The 22654-nt window shown below is 40.4% G+C and overlaps 1 protein-coding gene and 2 non-coding genes across 3 annotated transcripts; 2 read left to right on the top strand and 1 right to left on the bottom strand.

Annotated features, from left to right (window-relative positions):
* The first annotated feature begins 16 nt into the window (after positions 1-16).
* Positions 17-12677, top strand: rce1a (Ras converting CAAX endopeptidase 1a). The gene is made up of 8 exons (XM_086196627.1): positions 17-375; positions 2146-2248; positions 2354-2437; positions 4292-4370; positions 4484-4651; positions 5175-5246; positions 5350-5412; positions 5814-12677. The coding sequence occupies exons 1-8, from the start codon at positions 212-214 to the stop codon at positions 6041-6043; spliced, it is 963 nt and encodes a 320-aa protein (XP_086052753.1). The 5' UTR covers positions 17-211; the 3' UTR covers positions 6044-12677.
* A 1598-nt stretch (positions 12678-14275) lies between these two features.
* trnat-agu (transfer RNA threonine (anticodon AGU)) lies at positions 14276-14349 on the top strand. The gene has a single exon. It is a non-coding gene; the product is annotated as a tRNA-Thr (tRNA).
* A 135-nt stretch (positions 14350-14484) lies between these two features.
* On the bottom strand, positions 14485-14566 carry trnas-uga (transfer RNA serine (anticodon UGA)). Its single transcript has one exon. It is a non-coding gene; the product is annotated as a tRNA-Ser (tRNA).
* Positions 14567-22654: the final 8088 nt, after the last annotated feature.

Raw genomic sequence — 22654 nt, 5'->3', positions numbered from 1 at the left:
GAAGAAGAAGGAGGAGAAGAAGAAAGGGACCCCCCTCCCCTTTCGATTACGTGTATATACAGCGCCGCAGCTAGCAAAGCTGCTAACAAGGTTAGCTCGGGTCTAGAAAGGCGCGCACTGACAGGTGGACGTGTGTTTCCTCCAGTTAGATGGTCGAACGGTTGTCCCGGTGCTGCAGAGTTGTTCGGCTTCGTCTCAGCAGCCAGCCGTTATGGCGGGTGAGGAGGAATTCTCGCCAGAGCTTCTGACAGCGAGACGCAGCAATGGCGACTTCGTACCTCCGGAAGGTTTATGTGGGCTGTCGGTGCTGTCCTGTCTGCTGCTCGCCTGCTCTTACGTGGGGAGTTTATACGTGTGGAGGAGTGACCTGCCACGGTAGGACAAGGGGGGGCTGCATCTTCCTCTAAGTGGGGGTTCAGTCAACCAACGATGTCGTCTTTCATACATTATAATTAAGGTTCAGTACGTTAAGTCAGATTTAATTGGAACTGTTGAATATTAAAATATGATGAATGTGAAATAACAAATAACTGTCACTCAAGTTGTATTAAAGCATGTGCTTTCGAAATTACATATGACAGCTGCGCCAGTAGCGCCGCCTGGTGGCCGGTTATTAACCTCCATGTCCAGACTAGTTTGGTGGGGGTCTCTGACTTACATCTCACCACTTTTTTGTGTTTGTGAATCTTCACATCTTGGTTTTCCCAGCACACACAGAAAACCATAAACTATTAATCCCGAGCCCTATTACCTTTTATTTACTTATTTTTAAAATGATTTATCTCTCATTTATTCAGGAGTCTCAGCCTTCATTATGATTACTTTCTCAAAGGGTGACCAGGCCAAGTAGGCAGCAGCAGCGTGTCATCATAGAAGATGGGAGATGGTTTAAAAAGGAAATGTGTAAACAACTAGAGGATGCATGTGATGATTTACAGTAAAGTTCAAGTATTGGCATAAATACTACGAAAAAACACATGCACAGGCAATGTCCAGTGGACGGACTGTCTGTCAGAATCAAGCCAGAGTCTTTGTGTGGAATCAGGTCAGGCATGTACAGCAAGTCACCATGTTTAGAATCAGAATCAGAAAAGACTTTATTGCCAAGTATGGTTTTATACCTACAAGGAGTTTGTTGTGGTGCTGTTTGTCCATGCAGTCCAATAATCTAAACTAAACTAAATCTTCAAGTGCACAGACGAGAGATATGTGGACGGAGTGCGATTCATGACCCTTGGTGTTTCCTCCCTGAGACTGAGGAGCAGACGTAATTTTTAGAATGAAAGCTACTGAAAAACACCTTCTTTTTTTTTTCAAGCCTGGAGATCAGAATTCAACATGAATAAGAAAGCTCTGGTAATTATAGCTGGTGAGCTTTTGATGGCTGCTTTTGTTGAGATTCATCACTTCAGTCTGGTGTCGCTGGCTTCAGTTTATAGGTCATACAGGCGGTGTTCTATTTACAGGGAGGTCTAATCGCCTGGTACATCACATCCACCACAGGTATCTGTACTGAATGATCCTCAGCAACTTTGTTAAGCATGAAGTAATGCACAGTTAGCTTTAGCATCCTGCCTCCCTTTATTCTCAGCTTTGTGCCAACAACGGATAAATAAAATAAGTGTGTAAATCACTTCTTAACCATTTTTACAACGCAAAAGATGCTACACATCTGTTTGCATACTTGGTGTGAAATTGGGAAGTTTCCTAGAAAAAAGCTTTTCCAAATTAATTTTTTTTTTAATTGGAATTGATCTTGACCAGTTTGTGACAGGTGTATTTAATAATGAATCATAAAGACGTTATATGGCTTTGTCATAAAACCTACATGCTACATTTGCCTACATTTTATTTTGGTCTTTATTTTAAATGGTCATGTGTGTCAATGTGAAAACATTTTAATAAAGTAAGTTATTTGCTCAATAAATTAGCATTCTACCTTCACATAATTGTGTCAGTACAAAATTGGAGCAAAATGAACATAGGAATGGTCTTTTTTTCAGTCCAGCAGAGAAAAGTCACTACTTCAGTATCTATAATCTGTGATTCCTGATTCCATTCTACTGTAAAATTGGTATGAAGCCAAAAAAAATCCCACATGGGGGGGCCCAACTTCATGCTCCCTCTCCTCTGGTGTGTTGTCAGGGATCACCCCGCCGTTATAAAGAGGCGTTTCACCAGCGTGTTGATTGTGTCAGGCCTGTCGCCTCTTTTTGTGTGGGCGTGGAGGGAATTCACAGGTATCAGGGTGAGTTCTGAAACACTCGGCAATACGCTGGTGTGTCATATCAAGGACTGATGCAGTTGCAGTAAGCAGCCCTGTGCCTAACGTGTGTGTGTGTGTGTGTGTCAGACTGTCTCATCGTTACTGGCTCTCATGGGGATCCGGTTTGAAGGCCTCATCCCCGCCATCATACTTCCTTTACTGCTCACTATGGTAAGAAACACACACATACACCCTCAGTCGCAGTGCTGATGGACCTGGGCCATGACCTGTCTGTTAATGAAGCTGATCATAAGAGTCGTTATTCATTAAACTGCATTATTAATAATAATCACAAGATTATCAGTTAACGAGCTACACCTTCCTTCCACTGCATGCAGTCGCTTATGTGTGTGTGTCCACTTCAAGGAGACGAGGACTTGCTTACCCATTTTTTTCCCTTTTTTTTGTGTTTGTGAAGAATTGGTATCAAAACAGCAGTGGAGTGAAGCATCTTCAACTTTTAAACAATCTTTTGTAGTAGCAGTAAAAGCAGCCTGGAAGACGGTGAGGGCAATGTGTTTTTTTTCCTACGGTCTTTTTTTCGAACGCAACACAGACTGAGTGAAGTTCGAGCATCGCTACTTGAATGCATATGTCTTGAACTTGTGTCTTGAGATGACAAAATGTTACTTAAGATACCAGAAGAAACAACTAGCTTACACTCCTCCGTGGATATTGTTGATGGCAGAGCTCCGACTGCTCGCTGTATGTGTGTCCAGAAAAACCTGGGTTTTGTGTTACCATTAATGCGATGGTGAATATCTGTGTCAACTGCTGAGTAATTTAAGTCGTGACTGTATGCTGTTTGAAAACCTCTCAATTTGCAGAATAATCCTGGGTGTTAGCATTTAGCTGTTGTTTTTGGCCTGTGGGAATAGTACTCTTCCCGTATACTGTAGGTAGGTAGGTGTTGGGTGTTTTTCAGGTAGTTTGCTTTGATTAAGTACAGAGAATGATCGATGTTATACTGAACAGTTTTCTTACTGCGATTACACACTTCACATATTACAGCTTGAAATCAATATCTAGTTTAAGGGATAATATTCTAGTTTTCTTCATTTTTATAAGGGCTGCAAAATCAGTTGAAATTTAATGAATAAATATGGCCTATTAAAATTGTCAGGACACAGCAAGGTGCAAAAATTAGTCATCGGAAATACTACCAGACTTACTTTCTCATATCATTAAACTTGCTTATCCATGGCTTGGTTCCTGAATTTTTATATTTAGAAAAAAGAAAGATATGTAATTAAATCTCAGTAATGTCCAGCAGGTCGCTAATAGTTCCTAGGCAAACAAAAAGACATGCAGCATTTGATAAGGACTGTTGTCAGTGTTGGATTAATCTGCAGTAGGTCTGCCAGCAGGTCAGCGTGTGACGGATTTAAGTCAAAATACTTGTGTGTGTGTGTGTGTGTGTGTGCGTGTGTGTGTGCGTGCGTGCGTGCGTGTGTGTGCCTGCGTGCATGTGTGTGTGTTGAGCTCTGCAACACAGAAATATAAGATATACCAGATTTGGATTAACGCCTGAACTATATATGTAAAATATAATTGGAATATCCAAATTGCCATTGGTATTATATTAACTAAAGGTCAAAGGTTTTGTGAAATGCCTTTCCAAGTGAAGTATTTTGGCACTGAAGAGAAATCCCAGTATGCTAATAGTATTCAACAGACTTAATGTTAAGTACAAATCTATTATCATTGTTTTTTTTAATTACAATATGAAAAATTACAAAAAACTATTATTCCTTTTTAATATCCTAATACAAAAATAATATCTTAGAGAGAGAGAGAGAGGGAGGCAGCTTTCAGGACACTCAAGATCAATTGTCTGTATCGGTTGAATATTTTTTTTAGAAATGGTGCAGCTAGTTTGAATGCACTCACTCTATCTCATGGAGTTTATTGCAGTTGAAAAAACAAGACATGTTGTTAAACCATCTGCTAGAGAACCTCTGATGGCAATGATGTATTAATCTAACCGTCCGTCCCTTTTGTATGTGCGGTCTCCTGCTGTGCCAGGTCCTGTTCCTGGGCCCCCTGATGCAGCTGGCCATGGATTGTCCTTGGAGCTTCATGGATGGGATCCGGGTGGCCTTTGGTGAGACATCCAACCTTTAACCCGTCTTTCTTCAATGAGAAGCAGTGAAGTATATTTGTTGTTTGGAAATCATGCAGAAAGCACCATCTCTCCTCCTCGCTGTCCTTCTGCAGACCCCTGGTTCTGGATGTTGTGTTTCAGCGACATGCGCTGGCTGAGGAACCAGGTTGTGGCTCCGTTAACGGAGGAGCTTGTCTTCAGGGCCTGCATGCTGCCTATGCTGGTGCCCTGCGCCGGCCCGACCACAGCCATTTTCACCTGCCCGCTCTTCTTTGGAGTGGGTGAGTTCTGCCATCATGGTAGCTTTAGCTGTCTGTCATGGTCTTAAACACGGCAAAGTGATCCGAAAAGAGTATTTTACCTTTCAGGGACACAATGGATGCTCTTCCCTCCTGCATCGGTTCTTTGTGTTTCCAGTGTGCAGAAAGAGCTGGTGAATTACTCTGCATACATGGATAAAGAGGACTGATTATACTACATAGATGATGCACTCAGTAGTTTATAAACAGACAGTTTTGCTTTCATTAGTTAATAGGTTTAATTGGATTAGTATGTACTTGACAAATAGCTGGTGGATTTTAACTTTTTTTTTTAAAGAAAATCTGCATCTGTTCTCAGTACTATTGGATATATTTACAAAAGAAAAAAAAGTTGAATCAGGTCTTTGTGGCCTTGTGGTTTCAGTCCTTCTAGGTGAGCTTTGGAGACTACAAGGTTTTTAATCTAAACACGGACACAGTTTCTGCTGAAAATTTGTCTGCATGATTTTTGGTTCATTTCTGAGCGTCTGAATTTGTCTTCCAGCTCACTTCCATCATGTGATCGAGCTGCTGCGCTTCAGGCAGGGAACGCTGTCAGGGATCTTCTTCTCTGCCGGTGTGTGTGTGTTTGTGATGTGTGATGCACCACCCAATCACAATTAAGGAGAGTGTGTGTCACTGAAGCTGATGGTGAACTTTGTTTATCTTACCTGCCGCAGTGTTCCAGTTCTCTTACACAGCTGTGTTTGGGGCCTACACAGCCTTCATCTTTATCAGAACAGGTAAGGAACTCGTTCACAATGATTGCACAGAGTCGTGCAGAAACTGACTTCTGCTAAAAAGGAACAACAATCTATATTTTTCAAAATCTCTTCAGACTTTTCAAAAAAACTGGAAAAACTACAGGAAAAATAAACTCATCCTTTCTCCTAAGTTTTTTTTCGAGACTTTCTGCACTCATTCTTGTTGTTGTCATTAAACGAGGCAATTTATAGCATCTGAGAATCTTGTAAAATATTACAGACCAACCCTGCAGAACTCCACACTTAATTCCTAAAACACACGTTAAAAACTGTATAAGCACATGAGGAACTTATTCCTCAAATAATCAGATTTTTCATTAATAAATGCACTTGAGGAGATGTCCACTGTAAACACGTTTCCCTCCTGGTGTGTGCTGCAGGTCACCTGGTGGGCCCTGTACTCTGCCACTCCTTCTGTAACTACATGGGTTTCCCTGCCATCAGCACCGCTCTGGAGCATCCCCACCGCATAACCGTACTCTCCTCCTACCTTCTGGGGGTCCTCCTCTTCCTCCTCCTCCTCTTCCCTTTCACTGACCCCTCTTACTACGGCCTCCCCACACCAGTCTGTACCCTCACCTCTTCCCTCAGCTCCCTCTGCCTCCCTTGATTGCAGCCCCTCAATCCACACTCCTGTTTCTCTCTATTTCCACCCTCCTCTAAAGACCCCGTTGAGGGTGATCTTTTGTGTTTTATGCCAAGTCAGTTGGGTCCAGTTTGGACTGACAGCGCTGACAGCTGCTGGACTTAGTTGCCACAGAAAGGTGGAGAACCCTGCAGCCACCGAGTGGCCGGGGGGACCCTCTGTGTCAAAACATCTAGATGACATACTTCAGTTCTTAAGCTGAGACTTGATGCAGGGCGACTGGCTGCGGGTGGGTCGAGGCTCATGTTGCTGCAACTGAATCTGATCTGTCTGCTCACCCAAGAGCTGCAACCCTTGATATGTGATCGTAGATGGAACACTGAAGGACAATTCTGTCACTGATCATAATGTACCTCACTTTCCGCGCTTTGTCTTTTTTCAAGGACTAGTCTGGTTTTATTACAACTTGGGATCAAAATCGAACGAGAATAGTGGCGAGTCAATGTAGGAATCTGGAAACATGGCTGCATTCTGAAAAGGTGACCTCGAGCAATCAGACGATCAGGTTGTAAATAAAACGTTCAGGTTCTGAAGTCAATATCTGATCAGTTCACATCAGTTCTCGTTTCAAGGTAGATTGAGACAAACTGTTCTCTTGGGCGTTTAGGAATTATTACCTTATAATACTTGTCAGTTACAGACTTATATATTTTACCACTTGAGAGCACTGTCACATTTTTTCTTTCAGATTATTTCACATCACCTGTTAATTTGATGAATTCATTAATGTCTTAGTTATTGATGTTGGCCTCTAAACTGCAGTATCAGCCAGGTACTATTACCATCTCCATTTCACTTTTACATTCCAAGTATTTCATCTGATTATTGTACCTGTCTGAACGTGTGGCTGCTTGTGATATTATCGTTGTTGTTCTAAGCTGTTAGGAGGTCACTGGGAATATTTATGAATATTAATGGCCATACCTAGTATCATATTCTGATCAAAGCCAGGCCCCCTGAGTGTGTCGCTCGTACCCTGAGACAAGATGACTCCCTAAATTCTCTGTCAAATAATTATAGCCCCAAATTGGCAGACCTGATCAAACCTACAGTAACATGACCACCATTTTAGGGTTCTTCCATCCAAAGGCTGACTGTGAGCTATTATAACTGTATGCGCCCAATGAGTTTGTCAGCTCAGACTGCGAGCTACAACTCTCGACAGTGTCAAGTTTTGAAAAACGAAAGTATATCCAATGCAAAATTCAACCAAGATGTAATAAGCCAAATAATCCTGTAATGCTCTAAAGCATCTCCTCAAGAAGGTGTGGTAAAGCTATCTGGTTGTTGGTGAGATAGATTCCTGCCAGCCATCACAGCACCACCCGTCTCATCTTGTTATTGCACTGCATTCTGGATATTCAGAATCTTTGCGACTTTTTTGTGTGTCTTTGATGTTCTCCTCTTTGATCTTTGGTTGCCATTGGTGTGTTGGATTGCAGCAATGTTGCTGTGACATGATGGTGTCTTATCGTTTGCTGGAGACAGGAAAACTACACCATCAAGCAAAATCATTTGCATCATCACTTTAGCTGTATTTCCTCCTTTACTGAAATCTGACTCGATCACTCAACCAGCTTCAGTATTGTATGTAGAGATATTATTGATGGTTATTTATATACCTCTGATTTTACAGTGCTGGCAGTTGTTTGCTTGGTAAAGGCGATTGATGGCATATTGTTGGTGATGTCATCAGTGTTTTTTTTAACATCTGAAACATACTCTCATGTTAGTGCATAAATGCAAAGTTGCCCCGAGTAAAACACAGCAAAGGGGATGTTGAATCTGAGTCTCTGAAAAGTGAACCACAAGCACAAATTAAAATTAAAAGTCAAGCATTTATAACATGGAGTTTGGTGGGGAGTTGGTTTGGATTCTGAACCACCTCCTCTACCTGTGGAAAGATCTTGTTTTCCTTTGTGCTTGTACTTTGTGGTGAAAGATAATCATAGATTCACCTCTATCTCTCTGACTTGTCAGAGTGCAAATTAATTTTTGTCCCTTTAGCTGGGGTGACAGGGACTCTAGGGGGCACTCTTCATGTAGGTGAATCATCTGTGCTTGAGTCCTATGTTTGAGGTGGTTTTCCACTGTAAAAATTCTGGACACTCTGTAAGGGGAGTGCTTTCATTGTGGTCTGAACCCTAGATTCATAAGAAGTGGAAGTCCCCCAGCGTTTTCTGGACCACTGTGCTGCAGCCCCTAGTTTGGCATTTTAGCCTTTGTCATCTTGATTTTTGACCAAATTTGGATGAAAGGGCAGAGAGATGGAAGACTGCTTCTGTCTTGGTTCAGTTCCACCCACTGTGGCCAACAACTTAATGCATTCCCTGCTTTATTATCTGTTTTACTCTAAATAGAACCATCATTTACAAAACAGTGACTATAAAGTATTTGGAAAACTTATAACTAAGGTAATTAAGTAAGAACAAAGGTCATTTCTCATAGATGTCGATACGATCTTCTGTCCAGCGCTCACTGCTGGCTATTAGTAAATAATACAAGCTTAAGGTTTTTGACTTATAAGACTTGGAAGCTACAGTATATTTGCTTCTTTTATACAGTCCAAGGTGTGGACAGTAGCAAGTTAATTTTAGTTCGCCAAAAAACAACATTAGGCCAACTCCTGAGTCCCAGCAGTTTGTCAGAGCAGGTACTTATTTTTTTCCTTGAGGGGAGACCTACAGGGCCTGTCTCTGCAGTCAGAGCATTTGCGAAGGCCCCAGCTGCGGGAAACCAGCTCTCGCTTTGAAGCAAGAGATATCCTGTGAACCTTCAGGATTTTGTTTTGTTTTGAGAGTTGTTTCCTCCCCCCATGTCCCACATTAACCAAAACGCTCCGATCTCTAAACCAGCTCATTTTTTTTCTGGTGCTTGAGTTAAGAGTTGTTTTTAATGGCAGTGGAGATGACAAGACATGAGACTCACATCACTCAGGTGTGGTTAAATAGACGTAAGAATGCTCCAACCACTACATCGCATGCCGTATTGAGTTTTCACTTACACACCCAAGACAATTGACAATGACCGCCAGCTCGTCACTGACTGGAAGGGAAACTCATGTCTTACCTGGGTCTTGTTTTGTTCCCATATATAGCTTTAACATTTTACTAACAAACAATACTATTACCTAGAATATAACACTTAATTGTACAACCCTCCTTTTTTGCTGTTGTATATTTGGGTAGTTTGCATTAGACATTCTTCCCCTCGCTGTCAAGGAGCCTCCAGAGTAGATGACCGGTTTTACAAGGATTGTGCGATGTTGTTATTTAATGTAGAATCTCCGGGGGTCACTGTGTCATCACTCAGAAATTGTATGCGTCAGCCATCATTTCATGATTGGAGCAGACTGATTGGCGTCTGTTGAGGTAATGTTCAGCTTGCAGTTGGAAATATTTCAATGAACTCACAAATGCAAAAATCCACCATAAGCTAAACTGATACTGTGAAGAAGAAGAAGAAGAAGAAGAAGACGTTGGTTACTTGGGTCTTGAGCAATAGATCATAATGTGAGGGATGCATGGTGATGTTTTTAACAATTTTGTATGCAATTGAGTAGTTTAAAACAGAGCTATTTATGCCTATTTTTTCCAGGTATTTTTTCAAAGTATTTGCAGGTTGTCCAAGTTGGACACATTGAACTGAGAGGGCTGCACCTACTTAAAGGTGACACTACAGGACAACAGAGCACTTTGTAGTACTATCGTGAGGACCCCCCCAGTCGACCAGTCAATCATTTGTCTCTTGATGAACCGCATCAGAGGCAGGAGCGGCATGGCTCAGAGGTAGAGTGGTCGTCTAGCAAAAGAAGGGTTGCTGGTTCGATCCTCACTTCCCCCGGTGACCCTGTCCAAGTATCCTTGAGCAAGATACTGAGCCCCTAATTGCTCCTGATGGCCCTGCGACGGACTGGTGACCCGTCCAGGGTGAGCCCCGCGTCTCGCCCCATGTCAGCTGGGATAGGCTACAGCCCTGTACGACCCTGAACGGATAAGCGGTATAGAAAATGGATGGATGAATGGAGAACCACATCAGACTTTTTCCACATATCTGCTCTTAACTGCTGTTGTAGCTCCACTTTAAATTCTCTGCTAATAAGTAGAAACTTGGTACTCGCAGTGTCCTTTATCCTTGGTGGAAAAACCCTTTTTTGCGTATTTAGTGTGTTTCTCCTCTTGTCCTCGTTTGTTGGGACTAAATTCCCATGTTGAAATGTCAGGTTCTACTCTCAAGACTGATAACATATGAATGTAACTTTCTAAAGGCACTATGTGTCAGGTTTCTATGTAAATAGTTAATTGTTAATCTGATGCCATACATTTGTAGTTGTTGAAGTCTCAAATTTAAATGAAAACTGCTTTTTGATGTGATACTGTTTTTGGAATACCTTGGTTAAAATGAGCTGTAAGAAACTGCGCGTGGTTTTCCTGTAAACGGCGGATCCCACGCCCAAATAGCAGGAAATATGTCCATGTGGAACTTTGTAAGATGTAGTGTAGTCGCAATAAAAATCCTGCAGTTGGAAAGATGCGACTTAGCAACAGAACACAACAGCGTAAGCTTAGCATGATGTTGACCTGGAATCTGGTTTGACACTGAGGTTTAAGGTAATCCAGCCAAACCAGGATAGACAATTTTACCACTAGATGTCGCACTTTAACTCCGATCGTTTAGCTGCTGAATGGCACCGCTTTGCGTCTGAAGTGTCTCTACAGCAGCTGACACGCTGACGTTCTCTCGGAGTGATCATTTTTACATGTAAATGTGACTGAAATCACTGCGCCGCCATTGTCTCTAAATGCTGAGATCGGTGATTTTATGAGACGAGAACTTGGTTATAGAATGAGAGATTCAGCCGAGCAGAGAATTAGCTTGAAGTGATAGGTGTTAACATACACATGCACAGGGTGGACAGCATTCAGTCTTGCAATAGAAAGAAAAATATGTGTAACTGAACGACTTAATTTTGAATTTGGCCCTCTACAGAATAGGTGTGAGCACAGAAGTCATGGTAAGCTCCGCTTGCAGAACCCCTGCTGAAATCTCCCGTGTGTTTCCCGGGGATCTGAAGTTAGGTCAGTTGCTCGTGGCTCAGTCAGTCTGTTCATCAGCCTCATCGCTTTGTCATGTTGCTTATTAGTATTTCAATTAAAAGTTGGACTTGCCATTAGCACAGGTTGCTGACTTAACTCTTTTCATTGACAAGGACAGGTAATTACAACAAATGCCTGGTCAGTTGGTTAAAGTGACATTTCACTCCAAAAAGTGTACTTTCAAGTACTCAAAAATAGATTTCATGAGCTCAACACCTGCCCTACATCTTTGTGACTCCAGAAGCAGAAAGAGCCAGCCATGTATATTTAGCTTGACTCATGGTTAAAGACAGTGAAACTACCCAAAAATGTCAGTTGACAAACTGAGGAGTGCATTGTCCAGTATTGAACGCGTTCTTTATCCAGCTGTATGGTCAGTAAACCCTTCTGTGAGCAAGCGCAAGCCAGTTGGTCCAGGTGAATTCACCAGCTGGTCATCCTCCAAGCTACTTCATGGCAGCTGCAGGCATGTAGTGTTTTAGTTTAACTCAAAATTAAATAATTGTGGATTACTGAGCATACAGCAGGAGAAAAAAATACATAGATGATACCGGATGATCAACTGGAGAGGTTGTAAACTGACATTTTTAGAGTTTTACTCTTATTAGCGAACAGTCTCCATAAGCCTCAAACTAACCATACGTGGCTGGCTCTGTACGCATTACTTCTTTGTAATTACAGAATGCAGAGTGAGCTGAAGACATCATTTTGTGAGTACTTGAAAGGCAAAATACAATTGTGGGGTGAATTGTCCTTTAAGGTGATGAGCAAAAGACAGTATACCAGGAATTGTCCCAACTGTAGCCAGCATACTGCTTCAGTGGAGTGCTTTATCACCCAAGGCGCTTCACAAAACATTCCCATTCACCCAAACATTCTTACTTCATTGTTTCACCCAAGACCGCAGTAGGGTGGGTGACTTGCAGTATCCCCTGCTGTAAGGCGCCATTTTTCCCATCGGCACCACTTAGGGTGTGTTTCCACTGGCTCACTTAAGTTCAGATCAGGTTGGGTCGGTGTGGCCCTGTTTTCTGCTGGCCCCAACACGGTACTAACTGTTACCATTTTGGTCCCTGCTCCGCTGGGGTTCCAAGCAAGCCGAGTGGGGACTAAAATGTGACACAAACACATAACAGGGCAAACTGGCGGCGGAATACTGGTCAATCGCTTGGTGAAGTGTTTTATACTTTTCTTGGGTGTTCTGTTTCGCCGCTTGAAGCCTTGCCTGTCTGTTGTCCCTCACTTTTAGTTTAAGCAAAAACCACTGACCAAGCAACAGGCATCATGCTGCCCCCATGTCGTCCATTGTTGTTGTTGAGTTGCACACAAATTATGCCGCGGAACTCTCGGCCAGTGAGTCCACCCGCGCTGACGTGGTACCCAGTGCTGGTGAAAAGGTACCCGTACTGAGCCATAATGAGCCGAAGCGAGCCAGTGGAAACATGTCCTCAGAGCAGGTTTATCAGGCCAATAGTGAACTGTGTGTGTGTGTGTGTGGGGGGGGGGGGGGGGGGGGGGTTTGGTTGTAGCACTTTATCCTCCCTCAGTGTCTCAACCACTAGGGAGACAACACATGGCAGCTTCAATTTTCTTCTTTTCCTTTTTTTTTAAGGAAAAAAACAAAGCCAAATTATTTTTTTTATATCAATTAACCACTTTCCCACACTTGTACCTATTGACCTGCTAACGCCGTAGATGAGAAACTAACATGCTTTTCTTTTTCCTTTCCTTTTTTTTGTGCCGGAGCTCTCCTTTGTACGTGGAAAGCGTGTCTTGCTGCAGAATCAAAAGAAACGTTTCCCCTTCCTTCCACCTTGATAAAACAGCGATCCCATGGTTCTCAGAGTTTTAATCGGCAGCTTCTCGCTACTTGCTAGCAAGTCAGTGCCAACCTTCGTATTTGCTGCCGATGCTTTAAGAGAAACAGATATGTTAAAGCTCACCCAACAGAGATGTTCCGTGTTCAGACTGTTATCGACTTACTCAGAATACTTTTTTTCCCTTTATCCTCGCCGGATCGTGACTTTGTTGGCCTCCTGTTGCTGGCTCAAACGTTTGCAAACTGATCAGGGTTGAAACGCTAGTTCTGCCTTTAACTGTTATAAGAAGAAAAGACACTGTCCTCAAAACAACATTCTCAGCCAACATTCGCACATAAGAAGCTGCTGCTTAAGATGCAAAAAAAAAAAATCTGCACATCTTCAATAAATGCGCAGTGAGCAGCACCGACAGAGACTGCAGAATCTATTTTTGCTAAGCTTTAGCAGCTCTGATATTTTAATACACAACCCCTCAACCCTCACCCCAACCCCACCCCCACCAAGAGGAATTTAAAATGTGTTTTCATAACTTGTGAAAAAGTGAGTCAGCTGGTGCAACAGAACTCCACATATGTTTATATTGAGCACTATATTTTATAATCAGATCTATTTTGGTGACAAGGAAGAGAGTGTATAGATATGTGCATGTATTTTATGCTCACTGTGTCACACCTGTACAAATCAAAGTTAGATGCTACTTGTTTTAGTATGACAATCTTTTACAGAAACTTTGGAATCACTCTGCAAAATATCTATTTGTAAATAAATGATGTCATTTTATACACCTTTGTGTGTCTGCTTTTATTAACTTTCTGTCGTTCTGTCAGGCAGGATTCATACAGCCATGGGAATTCCTTTCTGAAAAAGTAACCGTAATATAAATTCTGTCAGGATTGACTTAGAAAATACATGTTTGGTTAATATTGACATACTTTGATACATGTTTCTATTATAATCAAACTACAAAGCTTGTTATTTATTGCTGTCAAATGTATGCTGGAAATCTATGTGAATGAATTTGTTTATTTTTTAGAGTTTGTATGGTCATGAAAAATGTCTCCACAGAGGTTAAAAGTCATGGAAATATTTTGGTTCAGATTCTGAAAGTTTTCTTTAAGTTCTCATCTTCAGCAATCTTTATTTCTTGATGGGACACTTAACCATGTATTACTTAGTAACGCTGGTAATATTTTGCTTTACTGCACGCACTACATAAATCCACACGCACACATTCAATTACCTTTACTTCAAATACTGACTGAGATGGCTGACCAGTAGTAGGCGCCGTGGCTTAGTTGGTTAAAGCGCCTGTCTAGTAAACAGGAGATCCTGGGTTCGAATCCCAGCGGTGCCTTTTAAGCGCGTCGTGCATCTGTAGATATTGTGAAAGACTAATCGCTGAACTGTACTGGCGTTATTACATCATAGTCTTACTGTTTTAGTTAGGTCTGTCACAACTTTTACTTTACATAATATCCAAAAACGATGCCGCTGCGAGCAGGGTTCGAACCTGCGCGGGAAGATCCCATTGGATTTCAAGTCCAACGCCTTAACCACTCGGCCATCGCAGCCTCACGCACCTCCACACGGGCACTATCGTCATATCAATAATAAAGTACAAGTCTTAGCATTGACGTTCCATTATTATTATTTTTTTAATACTTTTGCTACCGCTTTCACAATTACTGTGAACTACATTCAGTTAAACTACAAAGACGAATCCGTCAATTCTCTCTCTCTCTCTCTCTCTCTCTCTCTCTCTCTCTCTCTCTCTCTCTCTCTCTCTCTCTAAATCTAGTTCGGTCCAATAGTCGGTTACACGGAAAATCTACCAAATATCTCGCATTCAAGCATTTTTAACGCGAGCAGACGGGTCTTGTCTGTAAATGCATTACCCTACACGGTGTAGGCTACACCACCACAGGGGGGCAGCAGACTCCTGCCGGCTGGAGTTTCACCAAGGCTGGACTGATGATGTGGGAGTAGGATATGATTGTCTACTTATGAGCCCGGAACATTTCATGTTTGGTGTTTCATTTTGAATTTAATTGATTTAAACTAGTGGCTCAGTTAGTCTGTTCACCAGCCTCATTGCTTTGTCAGACTGATATTTTTCTTACAGTTTTCTTACAGCTATTGTTAATGTGTCTATGTTGCTGCTGTTCATGACTCAAGTATATGTGATAACCAGATGAAAAAAATCACTAATCACAAGAGAACAGGCTTTGTTATCTCCCAATTAAGGTATATTATCATGTTAAGATAACGAGACCTTAAAGTGTATACCAGGATAATTATCTTGTTATCATGAAGAAACTGTCGTTATGTCGCAATAACAGGATTGTTGTCCCATTATATCAAGGTAACCACTTAATTATCTCCTTATTATAAATGAACAATTAGTTAGGTTTTCTCCTGACAACAGGATAATATCTAATTCGTCACCATAGCTATCATAGAAAACTTACACACGGGTGAAAATTGGACATACCATGTGTGAAATGATTTTATGATATTATGATATTATTCAAAAGTAATACTTTCTCATCAGGAAAACACAATTCAAAGTGATTCATGATGAAAAATTCTTCACCAAAAAAGGGAAAATGGATATAACAGAATTCCACTCAGTCAGATGTTTCCCAAAGTGTTTCATATGTGTATGTGTACATACTGTATATATATATATGTGTGTGTGTGTGTGTGTGTGTAAATACATATAAGTATATGTATGTGTGTGTTTTTTGTATTAATATATGTATATATATATATATATATATATATATATATATATATATATATATACCTTGATGTACATACATTAATACATATACAAACATATGTGTATATATATAAACATACATACATAAAACGAACAACAAAAATGACAGAAAATTCTAATGTTTTTAATATAAGAGTGTATTGAATACACTGAACCAAAAAATTGAATAACATTTTGCAAATATGAGGCTTTTTTTAATCCTTTCTTATATGTTTGGAATTTTTGAGCAATTTATTCCTCACAGTTTTAAATTAAGCAAAAGCATACAGATCACAAGTCTACCTCTAACCTGTATGTGGTGATTTAAAGATCTCAGGAACTTGTGTATAAAACATAATTCACACATTGTTACTGAGATATATTTATGCATACATTTGTATATGTATGTCTAAACTTATATTCATGTATGTTTTTATATTGATATTTATGTGTACACAGCCATTTTAACATCTAGTTGGTCATCTGTTTTACGGCTCTGTCATCCGACTGCCTCCAGTCCTGGAATGTGGGGTGTGTAGAACAAGCTTCCCTCAACAGTAAGAATGTTATTTCCTTTTCTGATCTTTAGACCTTTCTTTTCCTCAGGGTTTGACTTTCGATGAGTGAGTCGTGAATGATAATCAGTCACGCTGCGTCTTTTATTATGTTTGAAGAGGCTAAGAGCTTTTCCTTTTTTCTTTTTTTAAAGCAAATCTCACAACTCAAGTTAAGATTATTATGTTTAATGTTGGACAGCAAAAAATACACATATAAATCAAGACGATCCCATGTGCTACTTAAAAGTGACTGAATTCACTTAAACTGTCACTGTCTCACCTTTAGAGAGCAGTATGGAAAAAAATTAACATGAGAATGACCTTTAACCTCAGGTGTTTTGTGAGGTGGTGACAGGATTTGAATCATAAAAAGATATGGTAACCATTATCTGTTAACACGTGAGGGAGTCCCCCGCCTCATAAACATTATGAGGAGAGAAAGTTCCATTTGTGACACTTGGGCTGGTTCTCATCATGACTAAGGGAGTTGTGAGGCATTTGCGAGGGTTGTCCTATGTTGAAGTTATATTCGGGGGGGCTTTCTGAATGTTGCTGTGTTTGCCAGGGGAGGCACTAGCTGGTTCCAAAGTACATTTATATGTCCTCCAAGTTTTGATGAATTGTGTTCATGAGGGCGTGTAGCAGCACATTGCTCAATTTGTCAATCATGCTGATAAATCGTCAGTTTCTACAGCTGGTCATAAAAAAAGTTCTATGCGCAAGGTTCCTCATTATTTAGAAGCTGCTAATGACTTTTGGCCTGATGTATCCTCAGTATTGCTCCTGACCCATAGAGAGGTGTTAAACCTTAGCAAGTCAACATAAAGATGGCAAACCGAACACCAGGGAATGAGAGAATTAAGTATCTTATTTCTTTCAAACAGTAAAATAGAACGCCGTGCAGACCTGGTAGGCCCAGAGGAATAGCGAGGGTTTGCTGGGAGCACCTGGCGGAAGAACCTGTCAGGATGCTCTTCAACTCGTCCTGTCTCTGGGGCAGAAGTCGCCGAGGCAGTGAAGCATCTTCGCGGTGGCAGAGCTCCAGGGGTGGATTAGATCCACTTTGGGCATCTCAAGGCTTTTGTCCTGGCCGTGGAACCGTGGATCAGCTCTTCACCCTCACTAGGGTGCTGGAGGGGGCATGAGAGTTTCCCAACCAGTCCACATGGGTTTTGTGGCTCTGGAGAGGGCTTATGACCGTGTTCCCAGGAGCACCGGAGCATGGGGTGGATGGCCCCTTGAAAAGGGCTGTTCAGTCTTTCTATCAGAGGAGTGAGAATCTGGGAGAGAACAAAAATGCAACACAATAGGCAAAGTACAAGTCAAATGTACATATAAATACACTTCTCACTTTTCCTCTTCTGACTTATGTATGTGTGTCTGTGTGTGTGTGTGTGTGGTGATCAAGAAAAATAAATAAATAATTAAACTACGTCGAACATGAACGTGTGTGAGTATGTGAAACAAAACCAGTGAAAGTATTAAGTGTCAAGTTTTCAGCCGTGTGAACAAAAACAATAAAGGATGGGTATTAAATTCAAAACAAAACAAAACGGGAGGAACAAATGTGGAACAAAGGCAGGGGTACACCTCTGGACAGCAGAAGACCTCACTGGAGCTCACTGGTCCTGGACCTCACTCACACCAGTGTGGTCCTATTGGTACAGGAATCTGAAAATAAATCGTTGAACCATGTGGAAAAAAAGGTTAAGCGACAGTAAAGTCATTAAAAAAGCAAAAACATTGTACTACAGAGCAATGTGGAAAAAGTGTGTGTATAAACAACAGGAATATGCACACAAACAGTACACACACACACACACACATACTGTATATCTACTGTAATAGTTTTCAGGTTCATGGGGGACTTGAACTCTCATGAGATTTGAAATGTTTGATGATGAATTTTGTGTCCTCAAAACTAGAAGTCTTTGTTCATTATTAGTTTTCTTATCTTTTCTTTTCATATGTGATCTAAAGCTTCAGAGCAGAGGCTTTCCCGTTGGAAATGTAATTCCCAGACAAGTATTTTAAACCTAAGACCCAGACCTGAGTAGAACAGCAAAACTGGTTATGAAATGACACGCACTGATGTCACAGTTAATTCCTGAGTTAACATTCATTTGCAGGTCAGAATCAAAACTTCTTGTTTTATCGATGTCATGTCATCCCTTCTCGCTCTGGCCATGACGCATATAATTCTTCAACCTTCATCCCGGTTCTCTGGTCATCTGTTTCATCTTTTTCCCACGTCTTGGATATTACACAATGTTAATCATCCGAACCGGACACAACACAGTTCCAACCGAGCCTTTTAATCATCCCAGGTCAGATGTCGGTCCTCAGGATCAGTCTGCTTCTCGCGCTCATTTCAGATGGCGATGATGATGTGAAGTGTTGACCATGAGATAACAGGGACGTGCCAGCAATCCCCCAGGAGACAATGAACGTTCCTTAATTGTATGCCAATGTTGATTGCATGAAGCAGGAATTATCATCACCATCCTGATCGTTAGTCACCAGCGTGACGACTAATATCATCTGACCAATGACTAAATGCAGCCATGAGGATGCTCTCAGGCAGCAGTGCGTCTTGCTCCCTCTGATTCTCTGTTCTTTGGTAACCATGAACGGAAAATCAAGGTTGCACAGTTTACAAAGCAGCATTTAGTCTTCAGGCCGTTTCAGATCAATAACTTGAGAAAATAATTATTGCAGGTGGATAATAAGTAGAAACATGGATTTCAGTGACATCACGAACTTCCAATGTGTATATCATAATGTGTTATTGCACAACAGCATATTAAGGCCATTATTGGTGTTATGATCTTAGAATTTTCTAATTTTTCTCAAACAAATTTTTCAGATTTTGAATTTCTTAATTTTCGAGTTAAAAAACATTCTGATGAAACCAAGCTTAAAAGTTTTCTCCTTGCTAACTTGTGTGTTAATAACCCACAGATTGTTAGTTTTTGGGGTTTATTTTTTAATTAAAGAAGGAAATACTTCTATACTTTGCCCTATGAGTTGTTTTGCCTGCCACGGAAGCTCTTATAAAACTCGACTTTTCAATTGGATTAAGCAGCAAGGAAATGTGTATTATTTAGCCTCGGATCACCATATCATTGTAAGCATCTGGACCAAGTAGATTGCCACTTTTGAACTGTGAGAAAATAAATCACCTTGAATTTTGCCATGCTGTGTCTGTCTGCCATCCCTTACTCATGTTGAGAGTTTCTGGTCTGGTTCTGAGGAGTTGCACTTCCTTCGCCTACGCCTAGGTGTGACACTTACCCTAAATGAAATTTATATATATTCAGTATATATACATATATATATATATATATATATGTGTGTTTTTTTTTGTTTATATATATATATACATACACATTTACATCAGTGATGTACTGTTTGAGAATTAGTCAAGTTTTTTTCTTATTTTTGTTAGCATTTACAGTTATTCAACGATGTAATTGTCATCATCACAACAACACAACACTAGCAAATTGATGTAGAATATTTGCCCCGTGTCTTCATGTTGCGATGGGTCTGAGGTCCATGGGTGTATACTAATGGACCTCACACATGAATGACCACGCAGTGAAAAGGTATGTCTGCGTGATCAAAGTTTGCTGTTTTTTTTTTTTCTTTTATTTTTCTCACACAAAGCTTTTCCAGCAAGCCGTGCTTGTGATTCATTTTTCTGATGGGCATCCCCACCCAAACTGTGAAGTGCTGGAGGTCAAAAAGCAGACACACACACACAAACCGACCAACTCACAGCCAAAGAGAACACACCCTGTCTCTATCATGAACAGTTATTCATTCACTCAATTTTGCAACATCAGGTAGTACAGCAAATCAGTGTCCACAAGTGTCCCATCTACGTCTCCTCGCAGCACCCCTGCCGCCCTGTGGCCCTCTATATAAACTCCTCTCCTCTGCCCGTCTGTCTTCTTCTCCCGCTAACTGTTAGCAGTTAGCAATGGATAAGTTCAAGTTTCTCATCCTGCTCTTATGGATGTGTGATTGCAGAGCTGCAGAGCCGACACAGCTCAGGTGAGTCCCTCCCCAACAAATATCACGTCCATCATGACAAAATAAAGATTTTGTTTTTTAAAAAAGATTTCAGTATAAAAGAAATCAGAGCTCAGTTCATAATCACATCAATGATTCAAACAGATTTGCTGTCAATCCACTGATCAATGAAGTCACTGGTCATTACAGCAATGGCACCATCTGTATGTAATCCTAATTTGCTGCACTTCTGATTGTATTACTGTGCCTCTCTTATAATTGAGATAATCCATTCTCCTGGATTGGGACTTTATTCTGGGATTGCATTTATCTACTCTGTAAAGCAAAGTCATTGTTATGTTATTTTTTTGTAATCATAAAAGTTTCAGGTTAATGAGACACATCTTCTAGTCTTGCTAAGAGCAGCCATTTCTACAGTTTGTATCAATAGTGTGTTATTTGTGGCTGGGCATGATGGTTCGTGTGTGATACCCATGTTGATTATTGTTTTATTCGTGTGGTTTTCTGTTGGCTTTGTAAGCGATGTCAGTTCCCAGCTTGTTTTTTTTTTCTTTTTCTTCTCTTCTTTTACAATGGCCAATCAGTGTTTCTTATCTAATCAACCTTAAACTACACTCAAAGATTACAGATCCTCACCAAAGCCAAAAGCACAAGCTTCTTTTATGTCTGGAATTTTTTTTTAAAAGAAGTACTTCAACGTTTTTTTTGTTGTTGTTGTTGTTTTTGGATTTATTTTGTCCCAAATTTTTATGGTCTTCTCTCAGGATATAATGTCTTCTTGGATATGATGCAAATCTGTGTGATCTTTGGAAGCCATAATTACCTTAAAAGGCTGAGGAAGTTATTCTGTTGCAAAAAGCTTGTGTTAATTACCTCTGATATTAAATCAGTTGTAAAACAAGTTTTTATATGCTGTTAAATCTGATTTCTGAGCTTGTATTGGTCTTGCTTCACAAGGTTCCATTTTAATCTCAAGTGCTGAGAATTTATGATATTTACTGTGAATGTCAACCTTAAGTATAAAAGGAAGCGGTCAAATCTCTTAAAGCTAAGAGTGGTTATTAAAGTAGTGAACCACTGTGATGACATTGAGGAGATGATGAATTACAACTGTACTGGTGTCACAGTGCAGGAGTTATCCGACGCAATCAAGCAGGAGTGCTTCCTCTTTTCTCCAGTTCAGTTTTCTTTTGGAATCTAAATATGGAAAATATCATTAACAGCATGCCTTCTGCAAATTATTATTAATTAAAGAAATGGTGGACAGTATGTTGGAAACTTTAAAAAAAATTGCTCTGTAATTTCAAACAGAGATGCACGGATGGCTGGCGTACATGGGCGGAACTTGAGTTAACCACAGTTAGCTCAGTGATTAACAGTGGACAGTGACTTAAAAGATATTTAATGGGGATGATATGAATTGCGGTTTGTTCCCAGACATGTTGCATCTTGCTTGTACCAGACAACAATCCCATCTGACAATTACATAACTGAAACTACATGATAGGAACATTAACTTAATAACGCCACAATATCCCCTGCACCATAAACCAGGCTTTGTTAGATGACTCAGGATTATTGTGATATTGGTATACAATAAACACCTGGATCTATTTCAGGAACCACAGCAGTGTTCCTTCCAGTAAAGGAGAGGAGATATTCATAAGAAAAGGAATTAGCCATATTTAGGTTTTGGTGACATTTCTCCACAAACTTTGACGTGATTGTTGTCTTTCACTTCTCTACAGACTGCAGGCAACACACAGGGATGATGGTAAGTTGATAACCTTGCACACTGGTCTTATCTTCTAAACCTTGCCCATGTTTTAGTGACCGAAATAATGATATAAGATGACCAGTTTGAGGGAATTGTCAAGATTAAAGTTAAAATATAATAATATGACAATTTATTTTGAGATTAAACTTGACATTTTGAGATTAAAGTCTAATTTTTTAGACTCCATCAAACAGCGCATGTCAGTACCTCTAAAAGATGCCCTGCAGAGATGAATTAGTGAACTGTACTCCAGAATTAACTTTAATAACAAAGAAATTCTTCCACTTTTAGCTTATTAATACAGTGTAACTGTCAGTTTACAGACTTTGGAGAGATTTGTGATTGTGAGATTTGGAGAGATTGTGCCAAAAAAAGTTATTATACAGGAAAAAGTCACACAGGCTAGGAAAAGGCGGCGGCATTTCGAAATGCAAAATAATGAAGGAAATCTTCCTCTTCTGATTGACTGTGACTTTACTCCTGACATTTTGTCTTTTTTCTCAAGTGAGTAATGAAAAAAAATCTT

This window comes from Aulostomus chinensis, chromosome 24, assembly GCF_037954235.1.
Source record: "Aulostomus chinensis isolate RoL2024-O1b breed Wild chromosome 24, RoL_Achi_v1.0, whole genome shotgun sequence".
Classification (NCBI taxonomy): Eukaryota; Metazoa; Chordata; class Actinopteri; order Syngnathiformes; family Aulostomidae; genus Aulostomus; species Aulostomus chinensis.
Note: the sequence above shows the minus strand (reverse complement) of the source record. Positions and strands in the feature narration are given on the sequence as shown.

What these genes read in the sequence shown, in the direction of transcription:
- rce1a (XM_086196627.1), top strand. Translation starts at nt 212, where the DNA reads ATGGCGGGTGAGGAGGAATTCTCGCCAGAGCTTCTGACAGCGAGACGC. An exon ending in GGGAATTCACAGGTATCAGG is followed by an intron (nt 2,249 to 2,353) that starts GTGAGTTCTGAA and finishes TGTGTGTGTCAG; the next exon opens with ACTGTCTCATCGTTACTGGC. An exon ending in CCCGCTCTTCTTTGGAGTGG is followed by an intron (nt 4,652 to 5,174) that starts GTGAGTTCTGCC and finishes TTTGTCTTCCAG; the next exon opens with CTCACTTCCATCATGTGATC.